The following is a 17,142-nucleotide window of genomic DNA, read 5'->3' as shown; positions in this document are numbered from 1 at the left end:
TTTACACAAGAATATTATTTAATTTGCCAAATTTTTGTATTCCACCTTGTTTTTTAAAACTATTCCTATGTAGCCACTGAAGATGGTCTGTAATAATCTGCCAAATATTCAGACTGAAATATTTGGCAAATTAAATAATATTCTTGTGTAAACGTGTATATATTTTATAATAGTTAATCTTTCCTCTCCTATTCTGTTTAAGTGGTGATAACACCCGAGATTAGCTCTGCTAATACATTCCAGAATGCTAACAATGTCAAGGTCTTTCCTAATATCCTTGTTTTTAATATTATACTGCCATTGATAGCATCTGTACAGCCATCTAATCTGTCTCAGGACTGTCATATCTGTGGTCTCCAGTCTTTGATCAAGTGTTTTATTTCAAAAACCCAGATCTCAGATCCATAAGTTAAAATTGGTTTGAACACTGTCTTGTATACAGCTAATTTAGTGTTTTGACTAATGTCTCTCTTATACCATACAAATTTATTCAGTTGACATCCTACCATACCAGCTTTACTATTCCTGATGTCCATTTCCAAATTTAATTTCCCATCTTCACTAATAAGTTTGTGTAAATAGCAGATATGTTTTACAAGTTAACCATTCAGGATACAGTTGATGTTTTCAATGTTTCCATCTATTTTCATTGCCTTTGTCTTTTTAATGCTGATTTTCATACCAAATTTATTACACCAGTTATTCAATTTGGTAAGGGAATCCTGCAAACTTGTCCTGGATTTATTTAAAAGTATAACATTATCTGTATAAAGTAAAGAGCTAAGATTAACATCTTCAATTTTGATATCAAGGTTTAATACCATTTTCCTTCATAATGCGATACAGATGATAAATAGCTGTGGAGATAAAGTACACCCTTATCGCACACCTGACATTATATCAAACCATCTTCCTGTACCTCCTTCAATTCTAACTGCAGATGATGATGTATTTCTTTATGCTGGGTTAGGTTAGGTCAACAGTTCTTCCTGTCTTCCACAGTAAGCTGGGTCACAAGAAGCGGGTACTTCATAAACTGGCTGGGCTAGGTCAGGTCAACAGTTCTTCCTGTCTGTCCATAGTAAGCCAGGTAAAACAGAGCACTTCATAAACTCCTGGATGTGATAAAGAAGAGAGTTTGGGGGCTGGACTAGGCTAGGTTAGGTCAACAGTTCTTCCTGTCTGTCTATAGTAAGCTGGGTCACAAGAACAATGCACTTCATATATTCCTGGATGTGATAAAGAAGAGTTTGTCCTTAGGTGAATGAATGAGAGTTGACAATTTGACATATGGTTTAAATATGACATGTAGCTGATATTTATTAAGAACTCTAGATATCTTTTCAGATGCACCATGAACATATGGAATGATAACAATTTTTCTATAGTCATGTGTGATAGGCAGTGGAAGGGATTTCTGGGGAGCATTTAGTTATTTTCTATCCTATGGGGATTATAGCCATTGACTAAGAAAGTGTGAAACAGGTGATTGAGTTCAGCAGTAAGAGCACTGTCACTGAAACAGATGGCTTTAGCTCTGTGAATTAGTGTTTTTAGGATGCCATACTGTTGAGATGGATGATTGTGTGGCTCTTTGTATAAATATCTCCCTGTATGTGTGGGTTTTCTATAAACAGAAAAAGATAAGGAACCATCTGGAAGCCATGAAATTCATGTATCCAGGAAGGGCAGACAGTCATTAGCTTCTTGTTCAATTGTGAAGTGCATTTTAGAGTGTTGGCTATTTAAATGCACTAAAAATGTATCCAACGTGTCTGGATCATGTGGCCATATAGCAAACACATTATCAACATATCATAGCCAAACCACTGGTTTGCAAGTAGCTAGTTTTTCCAAGTGTTCTATGTAGAAATTGGCTAAAGGGAGAGGGAGCCCATCTAGTTGTTTGTATATCTTCCCTTTCCACGTACTGTAAATTTAAATAGTTCAAATATATGTTGTAATAGATTTAACAGTATTGATATGAACACAGATCGATAAGAAAATAACTATTTATTAACTTAAAAGCTAATATTTTGCTGGTATTATATCCAGCATCTTCAGAGCACACAACACAAAGTTTGTTACAAATGCAAGACAACCACAATCCGGTGTAACAGTGGGGCTAGTATAAGTAATTGCAGCGTGCAACACAAGACTCAAGTCCTAATAGGGCACCATCTAGGTAAAAAAAAATAAAAATTTTTAAAAAGTAGTTCAAAGTTTTGAAATAGTAGTCCAAATAATAGTCTTAGAAAGTTTGAAAAAATAAAATAAAATAAAAGTAATAAATATTAATTTGGTCTTAGGATGACTGTCTCCCAAATCTTTGGTAGATTTATACAGCCATACTTGTTAAGGTTTGGAGTATGTTTCAAGGCTTCTGTTGATTCCAGGAACAACCTCTCTGACTAGAAGCTTCTGTGCATTACTTTTGTTTTTTTCCAATTGATCCTATGTGCTGGGGTATCCAAAGCATGGTCTGCCAGACCCGACTTGCCATAGCTTTGAAGTTAATAAATAGTTATTTTCTTATCGATCTGTGTTCATATCAATACCCGTTAAATCTATTACAATATGTCTGACGAACGCATAAGCCTATCCATGAGTTCAAATAGATCTGGGGGATAAAATATGACTTTAGCAAATTAATGATATAGTTAAACCATTAATTTGCTAAAATTAATTGTTCAAATTCTGAACTTTTTAAGATATGGTTTTGTAAAATACTTTTTAGGTGAACAGAATTTTTAACAAAAGAGGAAGAATTATTTGTAAAGGTGGCTAGTAATACAAACTTGCTAAACAGTTAGCTAAATTACTAGTCGCCCTCACAAATGTTCAAGTCAGGTTACAGACAAAAGACTAAATAATCCAAATCAAAATGATCAACTTTGCCAATATTATTATTATTATTATGTGACACCTCCAGGGAGAGTGTGCCAACAGCATCAAACGGTTGAACCCCTTCCAACTACTAACCATGCTCAAACTTGCTTAACTTTTTTGCGAGCCGTTAGTAGAAGAGGCTCTACCAATCGACCAACCTTTGCTGGCAAAGGTTGGTCGATTGGTAGATATGTATACTTTTTTTTGGTAGACATGTCTATTTTTTTTGGCAGGGGGGGGAGGGGGATAGTTCTTCATGAACAATTATGAGTGATTACTTAGTTTATCAAATGGCAAAGTTGTTCACATTTAAAAAGTCATCATAATTATTAAATAATATTAAAAATATTTAAGTATAATATCCTAGTTTTATGTGAGCTGATAAGAAAAATTTTATATCAAACTTGACAAAAACTTACCCTCCGAACCAAAAGAAGGTGATTTTAGATATAACAGATGCTCTATCTTCAGGGCATTCCTAAAAGAGAACCACATATAAAAATTAGTGTTTTGCATGTAATTTTATGTTATAAGTTATTTGTTTAGACTGTCTACAGCAGGGGTGGCCAACTGCGCATCTTTTTGGAGCCAAAATAATTCCAGCAAGATTTAGAAGAGCTGCAACCTCTGACCGATGGTACGGGAGTAAGTGAGTGTGCGCATGACAAGGTTGTAATGAGCTTGTAAGAACTGCTTTGACTAATTACACACTTAATTTTAAAGAGCTTACTAGGAAAATAGATACAAGGAAGGCCTCTACTAGTAAATAAGTAATTCAATTATTGTGTTTTGACTTTAAAATTATTCCAATTGTTCAAAATAAACTTTATTTAATATGTTTAGAATTAAATTTTTTATTTAAGTAATTTTTGTTAATCCTGTTTTTTTATTTTGTTGTCTCCTCTTCTCTTTTTGTTTATTTTTTCCTGGTAGATCATGAAGAGCCACATGACGCTCACATTCATATGGCTGTATGCAGCTCGCGTTGTGGCCACCCCTGGTCTATAGGCTATATAAATTACTTAGTTCAGAACTGCTTCCTGAAGTTTAGAAAGTAAACCAACAATATAAAAAAAACATATCATTCAATAAAAGTATTTACATTATTATTCTGTAATGTCTTGAATGCAAACAAAGATATGGGATAAAATTCAATAATATACAAAATGATTGATGGTAAAGTGAGCAATAAATATAGATAATTATAAAATAAGCAGATTTCTATAGCATGATTTTTTTTTAAATATACATATCCAGGAATTAATTTCAAGAGAAATGAAGAAAATCTTTTGGTTCAGCTATTCTCCTGTACTCCTTCAATATTTTTGAACAATATTTTTGTATATATACCTAACTGGTGGCAATAAAACCTGACATAAAACTTCATTATATGCTATGGTGTTATAGAAAATCCTTCAGTTTTCTGACTGAACTGAGAGCTATTGTTAAGAACTAAACTTGAAAAATTGACAGCAACTTATCATAGCTAAAACAAGCAAATCAAACAACCATTGCAGTAGCAAGAACTGAAAAATGTCCAGCAGTAAATGATACCTTGAAATGAAAATGCTGCGGTTGATAGTTCATTCAAAGCAGCGCCGGCCCTAGGAATTTTGCCACCCTGTGCATTAGTATATTTTGCTGCCCCTTCTCCCCTATTTTACCACCGTCGTTGTTACTAATATCGACATTACTGGGATCGCAATTAGAAGTACTTTCCATGAGCTCAGAAGTTTTGGTTTTGGTTCTTTCTCTTATTTTCTCTTGTACTACATTGGCTGTTTCAGTTTTTAGATATCTATGCAAATCCCCGCTTTGTTTCTGAATATCGTGTTCTTTTTCAGATTTTCGTTAGCAATATTCTGCACCTGATAGTTTTTTTTTTCTTTTATCAGCCATATTGGAGTACTAAAATTATTTTAAACGTCAAATCCTAATAACTGTATCAAAAAAAGTATTATTAACAATCACCACACAACTGTATTTATGTATTTTGATTCCATTTCTTTAATTGGTTTACTCTTGACCAATTATCTCATAATGATCGTTTGGTCTCATTGATTAAATGAGATTTAACCTCAGGTCAAGGTGAACTCACGGCTAACAATGGAATAGGAAATAAATGCAAGATAGAAGGCATTTTGCTGTTGTCACGTCGTCTGATATTAACACTGACAGTGCAACATAATACTACCTTATTTTAAATGATTATGATTTTGAAAAATATATAGTGAAGTTTTATTATGTAAAAATTTAACTAACGACATACTGAAGTCTGGCTTCAACAGACAAGGAATAAATGACATTTTTATGATTTATTTTTGTATAGTTTAGGGCAATTTTGGCACCCCCTAAAACTTGTTGCCCCGTGCAAATGCACGTGTTGCACCATCGGTAGAGCCGGCCCTGATTCAAATGATCCTCATGGAAAACTACTCATTCTCATCAACAAACTCAGCTCAAAAAACAGTTGCTATATACTGCACACCCTATTTGTATATTTTTCTTCTTGTAGCTAACCTGTTTGTCCAAGTGGATATCCACTCTTCAACCGATAGGCTGTAGGGTCAAATCTCACCATTAAGCATGAATATTTATGAACGTCATCAAATAATAAATGAATTTTATCAACTGGTGTGAGACCACCATGTTTACTGGAGACCTTGCAAAAGTTCTATGTGTGGTCTCTAGAGAAGAGTCTCTAGATTATCTTACTCTTATTTTACCTATAGTACATTAAAGTACTGTAGGTTATAGCTTTTCATAAGTGGAATTCACATAAAAAAAATTACATTATTCCTTATTACATTTATTTAAATGTATGCACATAGAACATGATTGTACCCTCACAATTATTTGAATGGATCATCCAACATAAACTTGAAAGACCAATGCGTATACAGTACAAGGTGATTAAGTGCAACAACCAATCTCAATACTATCATCAGTTCTAAATTCACCATGTTAGTACCATTCAAATAATATGAATTTCAAACAAAAATTTTATTTTCGAAATGTTACAGTAAGTAAATGTCAAAATGAATGCTCGTATGATTCATAGTTTCCTTTGTTAGATCACTTTCAATTCCCACTGCAGAATGCTGTATACATAGATTTTTACTTATTATACCTGCTAATGATTAACACAGAGGATTTCATTATAAAAGAAAATTCAAAAAGTTTGCTCATTTTTAATATAATTTCAAATAAATGAAATATAAGTATTTCTAAACTTACTTCTCTATCTTCATCTTCACTATCATATGTAGAAACATTCCTGTCAGAAAAGCAAAACAACAGAAATTCTCCAAATATTAAAGGAAAGTAACATACAATTGTGACATATTCAAAATCATTTAGACGATCATCATATGGAAGAGTCTGAAATAAACAAATTTTAAAAAAATCAAGTTAAAAACTGGATTACCTGCATGAATTGCATATGCAAGTAAGCACACAGACAATTTTTCAATTATTTATTATTCTCATATCCATCATAATTTATGTCACCTTGCCTGTTTTATATAAATAAGCAGCAAAAATTATTATTTCTTAATAATAAGCACTTTAAAAATAACAGACACCTAAATGCATCAAATATAGTTTCATTTTTAATCAATTTAAAAAGATTACAAAAAGAAAAACAGAAGCATAGCAATCTAAAAATAATGGATAGGAACTAGATGAATTCTCAACTACTAAATAGACAACAAAAAAACATGCCCTAAAGTAGGCTTTATCTAATGCCAAAGGTGAGAGAAAACTTACTCGAGTTTTCTTTCACCTTTTAACTCAGTTTTTACTCACTACTAAAACTACTTTCATATTTCTCATAGTCACTTCGTTCTCCCTTACTTCTGATAAATTGAAGCAAATGGGATCAGAATGTTATGTAATAGATTTATGTATGACATCCTGTCAAACTTCTGCACAATCCAACTAAAGAAGGACCTAGGCTAGTCACAAAGCTGTACTACCCTTACAGTATCATATGCATATCCACCTATTCATTAAAAATAATTATTACAGCACTGGGATAAAGAATTTAGTTATGAATCAACTCAGGTTGCTTACTGGAACCAAGAAAGTTATGTGAATATGCATCGGCCTGGTGATTATCATGAATGTTCACTAATACCAGAAGCATCAGTGAAGGAGATGAATTTTTAACATTACTTAATGAATTGAGACCAAAAATTATTGGCATCAGTAAAATCTGGCTAACAGAAGATGATGATCTTGCAGAAATAGAATGCAATCAATATAGTGTATTCATGGAGGGAGAGCATAGAAAGGGTGGAGAAGCAGTATGAAAAACCACAAGCAATAGAGGCAAACAGGACATAATAACCTATGGAATAACATGTGGAAAGGATGTCTGGAAGAAGCTATATCTGACGGTGTTCCTTGAGTTACAGAGTAAATCACATGGAAGTTGATTAAATGTGTGACTAGGACTTTGAAACAAGAGCCACATAAAAAGAAAATGTGATCCAATAGTGGGAAGAAAGATGATGACCAAGGGAAAAGATGAAAAGCACTATAAAAAGCAGAGTAGGAGAGTGACAGTCACGGTGAGAAAAGCAAAAATAGACTATGAAAAACAGTCAGTCATACAGAAAAAGAGAAATTTGAGAGAATTTTTTTTCACTATATGGCAAGCAAAAGGAAGAATGACAACAGAAGAAAACCTTAGCATTTGCTACGGCTATTCTGTTTATTCTTCCATTAAGGTATACATCTCTGGCAGACATATTTGAATAGACAAGTCAGTGCCTCTGACTTGTCTATTCAAAAGTCACAAACACAAGCACAGTTCCTAATGAGTGGAAGGAAACTAAGATAATTCTCTTACACAAGAGTAGGACTAGGGCAGAATAAACCAATTATAGACAAATCAGTATTTCTAGAGTGACCATTAAGGTGCTGGAGAGGTTAATTATGTTCCACATCCAGAAGTGAGTAGATGGCACCTTGATATCCTGCAAAAGAAAGCATGACTTTGTTAATGATATGTCTTGCTTTAGAAATATACTCACATTTTATAATAGCATGACATTGCAGAGTAGATAAGGGTAATGGATGTACCACAACACTTTTGGATTATTTTACCAAGGTATTTGATAGGATTCCACATAAGAAATAATTATACAAACTTAAAGGGTAAGCAAAATAGGCTTGGGCTTAGGAAAGTGGCTGACAGATATCATAGAGTAATGTATTGAGGTGTCAAGTCTGAAAGAAGAAGGATGACCAGTAGAGTACTTCGGTGTTTATACTTGTACATTATTGTACACGTACACAATCTGTACAAAATTTGTTGGTTATGCAAAGTCAGAAAGGGTGAATAAGGAACATTTCTGATAAAGAATCCTTGCAGGCTGATCTGAACAAAATTCTATGGGCAAATTTTAATAAATCAGTTCAGTTATGTATTTTAGTCTGATGACAATGCAGGCAAAGTATTTTATTAATGATAATCTGCTACAAATAATGAAGCTAGAGACCTGGAGTTGATGGCAAAGAGAATTGAAGTTCAGCAGACACTGCTAAGGTAGTTAAGATTAGGTTATCACATAAGATAATTACAATGTTGAAGAAAACACTAATTGCAGGAGTAAGGAAGTTATTCTTCCAGGCAATAACACTATATCTTCACTACTGTGCTCAGATATGATTACCTTGATTTAGAAAAAATTAGGAGACAAATGAAAAGCTCAAGTGATGGGTAGCCAAGATGATATCAGACCTATGGAATTATGCATATGGAAAAAGGCTAAGGGAATGCATTCTCCACAGTATGAATAATACAAGGAAGAAAGCAGATATGACAGAAATAGAAGATGATAAGGGGATCATACAGATAAGGCATAAGGGAAATTTTACAACTTATGGCAGGTGGAGAAAGAACTTAGAGTTGCCACTGGAAACTGAGTAAGTGTATGGTTAGGAGGCATATGTTCCAGTTTCTTCTCATGTTTGGCAATTTGTGTAGAATGGGCTACCAGTGAATGTTGTGAGTGCATCTTCAGTGAACATTTTCAAAGAGAGATAAATATAGCTTTTTATGCACTGTGTGATTTGGAAGAGGCTGTTCCTGTTCTTCAATGAATCCTTGACTCTCAAAAGCCTGCATAAGAACAATAATAAGCTCCCACTCATGAAATATTAATCAGTCTATCATTTATGTCTTGGAGCCTCCTATATGCATCATCTTCAAACTAAGTTTCCTGACTCTGTTACTGCAACATGCACTATAAACTTATTATCATAAAAACAGACAAAGTGGAAGTGTTTGGCATGTTACAAAATATCAATGTGAACATACAGATGTACATGTGGTTTTTCTTACACTTTTATATTCACTTCAAAGGCACATGTTAACTATTTGTGTTATTGATTACACAGGAAAAATTTATACATGAAACAAGTTCTACAATTTGAATGGAAGTGTTTCTGTTTGTATGTGGTTATTATTATTCCTTGTAGAATAATAGCTAACCTGCTAGCTGGCCAAAGATCTTTCTGTTGTGTACTACCTGTATTGTGCTTACATATGCATGTGTGCATGCATACATACTTTTTACTCTCTTAAGACCTTGCCAGAGCTGAGACAAATAGCCATATTATCTCTGACCAAGATATAGAAGTTTCAGCTCTGGCAAGATCTCAAGGGATCAGAAAGTGATTAGCATGTGTATGCATGCACACATAAGCACCTACATGTAATACACAACAGAAAGACCTTTAGCCAACTAGCAGGTTAGCTATTATTCCACAAGGAACAATAACCACATACAAACAGATATATTTCTATTCAAATAGTAGAAATAATTAAGCATGTGCCTTTGACATGAATATAAAAGTGTACAAAAACAATTTCATGTTAAAGATAAGTACTGCCAACACTTTTTGGCAGTCTGGTTGGCCAAGAGGATAGCATAGGATACCCTCCAACAAGCAGATTGTGGGTTCAAATCCATGTAGTAGCATGAATGTTTATGAAAGTCTCTTTGGATAGGAAATTATTTTTCTCACTTGTTGTGAGACCACAAACTTGCTTGCTGGAGGACTAAACGGTTGTCGGATTATCTATCTCTTACCTCACATATGGTACTAACGTATAATAATTTACAACCTTTAAAAATGCCTTTAAAACACGAAAACATTTTTAATAAAAAAACGTGTAACTACCATGCAAGGAAGTATAAACTGGATAAAAAATGGAAACTTAAAAGCACTTATGTAACAAATGTTGGTAAAATTTTTCACTGCTATAGTTAGATTAACAAATTAATAAATAAACTTAGTTCAACATTGTATGTATACATTTGATTTTTTGGTTAAATTTAGGACCAATGCATAACTTACTTCATTGAAGGTCTTCAACATTAAAGAATAATATGACACCAGACTTGCAATAAATGACAACAGCCAAAATGTAAACTGAATACCAGATGAATGTACTCCTTTTCTACGTGCAACTAAAATAAATACTCCAGCTAATATCTAAAAAATACAATAGAGTAATAACTGTTTTGAAACCTACAATTTCTATGTAAATAAAACATTTAAGAATCTAATAAGAAATATTGATTAGGATAAATCTGTTTATCAGAAATCAATGTCTTAATATTAAAAAAAAAAAAATTTTAAAAAAATAAAAAAAATAAAAAAAAAAAAAGGGCTGAAAATCCAATCAAGGTTCTCAAACATTTCTACTGCTCAAACAATTACCATCTGACAGGTAGCTGTGGGTTAAATACAATGTCTAAGTTTTTCACTTCGTTAACCAAGTGAAAAAACTTTCAACATCTATCGCTAATCCAGAGTATTTTTTGTAATAAGGTGCGACACCTTTTGGCTACTTGTATATGAAATATGACTTCTGCATTACTTCAACTTTGGTATCACTTCTGGGTCTCACTGATGAGACCTCAATAAAGGTCGAAACTGGTCTGGGTAGTGGCCTTTCCATTAATGCATAGCATTATACATGTCCGTAAGGATATGTGCATTGCATTATGGGATACTAAGGCAATTGATGTCAAGTCAACAGCCTCTATGTACAAGTAACCCAGTTGTGAAGTGACTTTATGTGCAAACTTTGTTTGCATACACTTGGATAAAAAGGATGAAACCAAAAATATAATTTCTTCGCATCTTTAATTTATAGTTTAACCAAGTGAAAAAAACTTTCAAAAATCACAGACATAAGTATTTGGTATAAGTTTTATTATGCTATTTTGAGGTCTGATGAAGTCAAAAGGATAACTGTTCAAACACAAAATCTGTAGATTGCAACTGAAAGATGTACTCAAAGCTTGATGGAAATTAGGTGTAAAAGCAAAGTTGTACAGTATCTCTACTGTTAACTGTAATCTATATAAACTTGAATTTTCACTAAAGAAAGTGATATTAATCCTGACATTCAAATAAGAGTGGAGTCTTGACAAGTAACAGACTGATTTGGAGGAAAATTGTAGATAGGAAGTTAGTAATGATGTAATTTTTTTCATGTAGTACTATCATATCCTGTACACTCCTTGAGGGTACATGGCAGGAATTTGATGATGATGATGAAAATCAGTAATAAAAAGACCAAAGCTATGAAATTAAGCAGAGAAAAAAAAACAAAAAAACTCAAGCATTCTGAGCAGTGATCCTACAGATCAAGTAGCACATTTTTTGTACAATTTTTTAGCGAAGATAGAAATTTAAATATGGAAATATATAACAAAATAAGCAAAGCTGGTGTGGTGGGGAATCAGTGGAAAAAATTTATATGAAATATGAGAAAAATTAATCAAAATACTAAACAGTATATAAAATGGTGTTGCCATGTGTAAACAGAAGGAATATTATTATTATTATTATTATTGAAATCTGTGACCACCAGGGAACTGAGGACTCATCAAGAGAGGCTATAAATCACCCAAACCAGCAGTCATACCTCCTCTTAAATTCATTCACAGTAGATATACTCATTACTTCTATGTTAATACTCTTTTTGAACACCTAAGTTACAGATTTTGTAGAAATGCTTCATAAGAAAAGCCATACCATAGTACAAAGAAAGATGGAATGAAGCATTTCTCCAAAATCTGAGAAAAGAAAATTCACTGAGTTAGCAGTTGAAAGTTTTTCCACTTGGTTATACTATAAATTAAAGATGCCAAGAAATTATATTCTTGGTTTCATCCTTTATCCAAGTGTAAGCAAACAAAGTTTGTGCATGAAGTCACTTCACAACTGGGTTACTTTTAAATACAGTGGAACCTCGGTTGTCAAACTTAATTTGTTCCCGAAGGCTGTTCGGAAACTGAATTGTTCGAAAACTGAAACCATTTTCTTATGACAATTAATGTAAAATGGATTAATCCGTTCCCGAACCCCAGATCATTGTTTATTTAAACCTTTCCAACAGTAATGAAAATGCATAAAATCTTACATAAAAAGAATAAACACAATAAATAGATAAAATATCAAAAATTGATCGCCTCTTTATTTTTGAGTATTGTACATATCATTGATTTTGCCATGCCGAACTGCATAGCAAGATCCAAGACACGAACGCCATTTTCATGTTTGGATATGATTTCTTTTTTCATCTCTAAGGTGTTGGTTCTAACAACTTTTCTTTTCGCTTTGCTACTATCCCTATTCTTCTGCAGTCCCATGGTAGTTTAATTAATAATAATCTATGGGAAAAAAAACAACAACAAAACAAAGAAAATCAAGAAAACTCACTGTGCAAATTCGAGCAGGTGTCTGCACTGAATGAAGGCTGCCGCATAACTGATGCTTTCCAGCCTTACAACTTAGCACGTGGAGCATGTGGTTGTCGTATGTCTGTTCGGGAACCGAAATTCTGTTCGGAAACTGGGGCATTTTTTTGTTCAGAAAATATCTTCGGGAACCAAATTGTTCGAGAACAGAGGCATTCCATAACCGAGGTTCCACTGTAGAGGCTATTTATCATCATCTTCATCCTTCAGGCTGAAGGATGAAGATGATTTAGGCCCAGTGGCCTGTTCTGGGCTCTTTCAGTCTTTTCCTTGGTCGTCCGTGACTTCTACATCCTCCAACTGGGTGGTACCAGAGTATTTTTTGGGTACTGTCCATTCTTTTGATATTTTCAATCCACTTCTTTCAGTATTCATATACTTTGTCAAATCTTCTTCTTCTGCAGCTTGTCCCACTAAGTAAGGTCACTGTTTGTAGTGAGTCTCCTCCACAACCTACTGTCTTGGGCTGTAGCTACATCCAAGTTCTTCATCCTCAAGACCTCCTCCACCATCTCCCTCCATCTCTTCTTTGGCAGCCCGCACTTCTTCCTCCTTTGCACATCCATCTGCATGACCTGTCTTCCCACTTACTCTTCCTCCCTCCTCATCACATGACCAAACCATCTCAACCTTGCCTCCTGTATCTTTGCTCCTAAGTTCATAACCTTCACCATTCCCCTTACATAGTCATTTCTCAGACGATCCTTTCTGGTCACACCGCACATCCACCTAAGCATTCTCTTCTCCACTACCTCCAAAAATAATGGTCCTGGGGAAAAATAATGCTGATATTATTTTTCCCCAGGACCATAATTTTCATAGCATATATCATAGCTGGTCTCACTACTGTCCTGTATATTTTGCCTTCTAGATTGATCAGCACCCTCTTATCGCAGAGCACTCCAGCCATCTCTCTCTCTCCAGTTCCTCCATCCTGCTTGTATCCAGCATCCCACTTCCTTCTCAGCCTCACCATTCTCTTTCATTGTTGAACCTAAGTATCTAAAGTCCCTCACCTTCCTGATGACATTTCCTTCCAGGTCTGTCTCCTGGCCGCCGCCCACTGTGAAACACATATACTCTGTCTTACTTCTGCTCAGTCTCATACCTCTCTCTTCCAGTACTTTCCTCCAACTTTCCAGTTTAGCGGCCACTTCTCTTGATTCTGCACACAGCATGATGTCATCTGCATACAACATAGTCCAAGGCATGTCTTCTCTCACCTCCTCTGTCACCACCTCTATCACAATATTAAACAGGAACAGACTTAATGCTGACCCTTGATGCAAGCCAACTGTCACTGAAAAACTTTCTGTCTCTCCTAGGCAGGTCCGAACGCTTGTCTTCACATTTCTGTACGTCTCCTGCACCAGCCTGACATATTTCTTCAGTACCTTCTTCTCCCTCAGACACCTCCAGACTTCTTGCCTTGGCACTCTATCATACGCTTTCTCCAGATCAATAAATACCAGATCTAGCTCCTGTTGCTTCTCTCGAAACTTTTCCATCATCTGCCGTGACCCAAAGATAGCATCTGTCGTCAATCGACCAGGCATGAAGCCAAATTGCTCCTTTGCAATCTCCACCTCCTTCCTCAGTCTTCCATCAAGAACCCTCTCTAGGATTTTCATTGTGTGGGACATCAACTTTATTCCCCTTTACTCTTGTAGATGGGAACAAGAGTACTTTCTCTCCATTCTTCAGGTATATTTTCCTGTTGACAAACTTTTATTAACAGGTCCAGGTCAATTCCCTCTTCCCCCAGTGCCTTCCATGCCTCCACTGGAATCCTGTCAGGGCTCATTCATTTGATGCTTTATTTCTACATTTTGCCAATCGATAAATCTTTCTCTGTCCTTTGTTTCTAATTGATCATAAAGGTCTTGATATGTCATGGCCTTTGCCTGTGCAACAACTCTCTTGGCTTCTTTCTTTTTCTCTCTCTACTCCTCTCTGTCCTCTTCCACTCTTGACTCATCCCACTTCTGCTTTGCCTTCCTCTTAGCTGTCACTGCTTCTTGTACATTATTATTCCACCACCAACCCTCCTTCTGCTCGCTAATCTTTCCGGATGTTTCACCAAGCACCTCAATTGCACAGCTTAGAATTGCTTTTCAATTATGTCTCCACCAATCTTGTACACTTTCTAGTCATCCGAAATCCTCTCTAACACCTTCTCCCTAAAACGGTTCCTCACACTCTCTTCTTTTAAGCGAAACCACTTAATTGTCTTCCTTCCATGGCTTCCAACGGTTCTTATCTTCGACCTTATTTTAAAGTCTGCGCACAGCAACTGGTGTTGCTGAGCCACTTGATCCTTTGGGATTACCATACAATTTGTTACTGCCTTAAGATGTTTTCTTCTAGTCAAATTTCTTCTAGTTTTAGTCACAGATTGACTAAAAGATGCAGGAAGACTTTTATAAATACTTCTATGACCACTGTTCATCAGAATTGGAAACAATAATTTTCCCACCCTCCTGCAAATCCATCCAAACATGTACAGCAACTAACCAACAACTTCTCATAGTTCAACTCCAAACTCACAGAAAAAATTTCTCTATTCTGTTTCATCAGGCAGCCTTCACTGCTGCCTCCTGAAACAGTCTTCTACCATGTGTTTCCCAAGGAATATAACCTAGTTTTTCAAATCAAACATGAATAAGTTGCTCACTATCCATCTATGGTACTAGTGGACTATAGGTTGACCAACCTCTCATGGATGGATATATATATATATATATATATACACATACATACATATATATACACAGTCATCCCTTGACTTACGTCCGGGTTCCGTTCTATCCGACAGGATGCAAGTCGATACAGAGTTATAGAGGTTAGAGACTTAACCATAATAAGTACGCTCTCATTTTAATTTTTAAACCTTATTATAAAACTGTACTATGTGTTACTGCCACTATAAAACAGGAGAATAATCACCCAAATCTTCCTCCACAATCATATCTTCATTAGCTTCCCTATGTGAACAATCAGGCTGTGGCTCTTCTGGTGTAACCTTTGTTTATGGTCCATGTCTTCAGCCATTTTGAGAACATCGCTAATTCCAAAGAACATTTCTGTAAGACCCTTCACTGTAAATTGTTTAACTGCCTCTTTTTTCCTCTTCTGCAACAGTTGTTCCTCCAGTTCGACCAATTCTTCGTTGGTCAACTCTTTGGGGGAACTTTCTATGAGTTGAATTATGTCGTCATTATTCATTTCGAGATTCAGATTGTTTGCTAGATCCACTATTACAAACTTCCAAAATCATGCACAAACCTTTTTAATGTCTTTTACCATATGCCACTGATACATTGAGAAGTCACTACATCCCAAGCCACAGCAATATTTTTAATAGCATGATAAATATTGAATGTTTTCCAGAATTGTATGAGAGTCTGGTCATTTCCTTCAGTAGCAGAAATGGCTTGTGAAAAAGTTCTCACAATCAATGAAGTAGTGTTTGGAGGGAGAAAGATGACCTTGAACTTGGTGAAGATCACCACTATAAGACGTATAAGATGGATGACCTGGAGCATTATCTAGAATTAAAAAAATTTTAAATTCTACATTTTCTTTCACGCAATAGTTTTTTTATTTCACTCGCATAACAGTTGATTAAGGCATCCTCAAACAATTTATGAGTCATTAATGACTTATTGCTCCAACATTGAACTGGAAATATGCTACCTAATGTTTTTGAAGATTCATGCATTCTCACTGTACAATATCACAAATGGTTTCACAGTTTATACCCAGCTACATTACCTGTAAGAGAATCATAATACGGGCATTAAGAGATTTCAGACAAGATATAGATTTTAGCATATGTGGATGAATGTCCGCTCGGGCATTTTCTTCCGAAACAAGGACGTCTCATCCATGTTAAATATTTGCTGTGGCAAATAATTTTCCTCCATAAAAATTTTATCCAATTTTTCCACAAACTCCTTGGAAGCCTTCTCAGCACTTGCAAATTCCCATACATTTTCACATTATGCAGCACAAAACGCTGCTTGAATCTCATGAAACCGGAAGAAGAGTTGAATTCGTAGTTATAATCGGGTTCTGCTTTCTCCTTCAAAATGAAGAGACTCGGTGCCTTACCGGTTATGGTCATAGTGCTAAGGGATATGTGCTTTTGGTTCAGGTCCTCTATCCATGATGCAAGTAGCTTTTCCATATCACCGATAGGACCTTGTCGTTGCTTCGTCACTATCGTCGATTTAACAGATCCTTTCACAGACTACAATTTTATCCTTATTTTTCAAAATGGTCGTCACTGTAGAATGAAACCATCCAAAGTCATGTGCGATCACATTGACAGGCTTACCAGCTTCATGTTGTTTTATAAATTGCACCTCCGTTTAAAGATCAAGTGCTCGCCTCTTTTTCTGTGATTCTTTGATTGTGTGTGTAAAGGCCATGTTGCACAAAACATTGCGAAATATTTAACGAT

At 35.1% G+C, this 17,142-nt stretch overlaps 1 protein-coding gene across 1 annotated transcript in view; it reads right to left on the bottom strand.

Annotated features, from left to right (window-relative positions):
• The window catches only part of LOC150105146 (multidrug resistance-associated protein 1-like), a 475,014-nt gene that overhangs the window by 396,886 nt on the left and 60,986 nt on the right, over positions 1-17,142 (bottom strand). Inside the window, exons 5-7 of the mRNA XM_090396181.1 lie at positions 10,261-10,398; positions 6,127-6,270; positions 3,309-3,367 (exon numbers count right to left, since the gene is read on the bottom strand). Of these exons, the coding sequence (XP_090252307.1) occupies positions 3,309-3,367; positions 6,127-6,270; positions 10,261-10,398 (341 nt within the window). The remainder of the gene's footprint in view (positions 1-3,308; positions 3,368-6,126; positions 6,271-10,260; positions 10,399-17,142) is intronic.

This window comes from Typopeltis vanoorti, chromosome 7, assembly GCF_054136105.1.
Source record: "Typopeltis vanoorti isolate ZY-2024b chromosome 7, IOZ_Tvanoo_1.0, whole genome shotgun sequence".
Lineage (NCBI taxonomy): Eukaryota > Metazoa > Arthropoda > Arachnida > Uropygi > Thelyphonidae > Typopeltis > Typopeltis vanoorti.
Note: the sequence above shows the minus strand (reverse complement) of the source record. Positions and strands in the feature narration are given on the sequence as shown.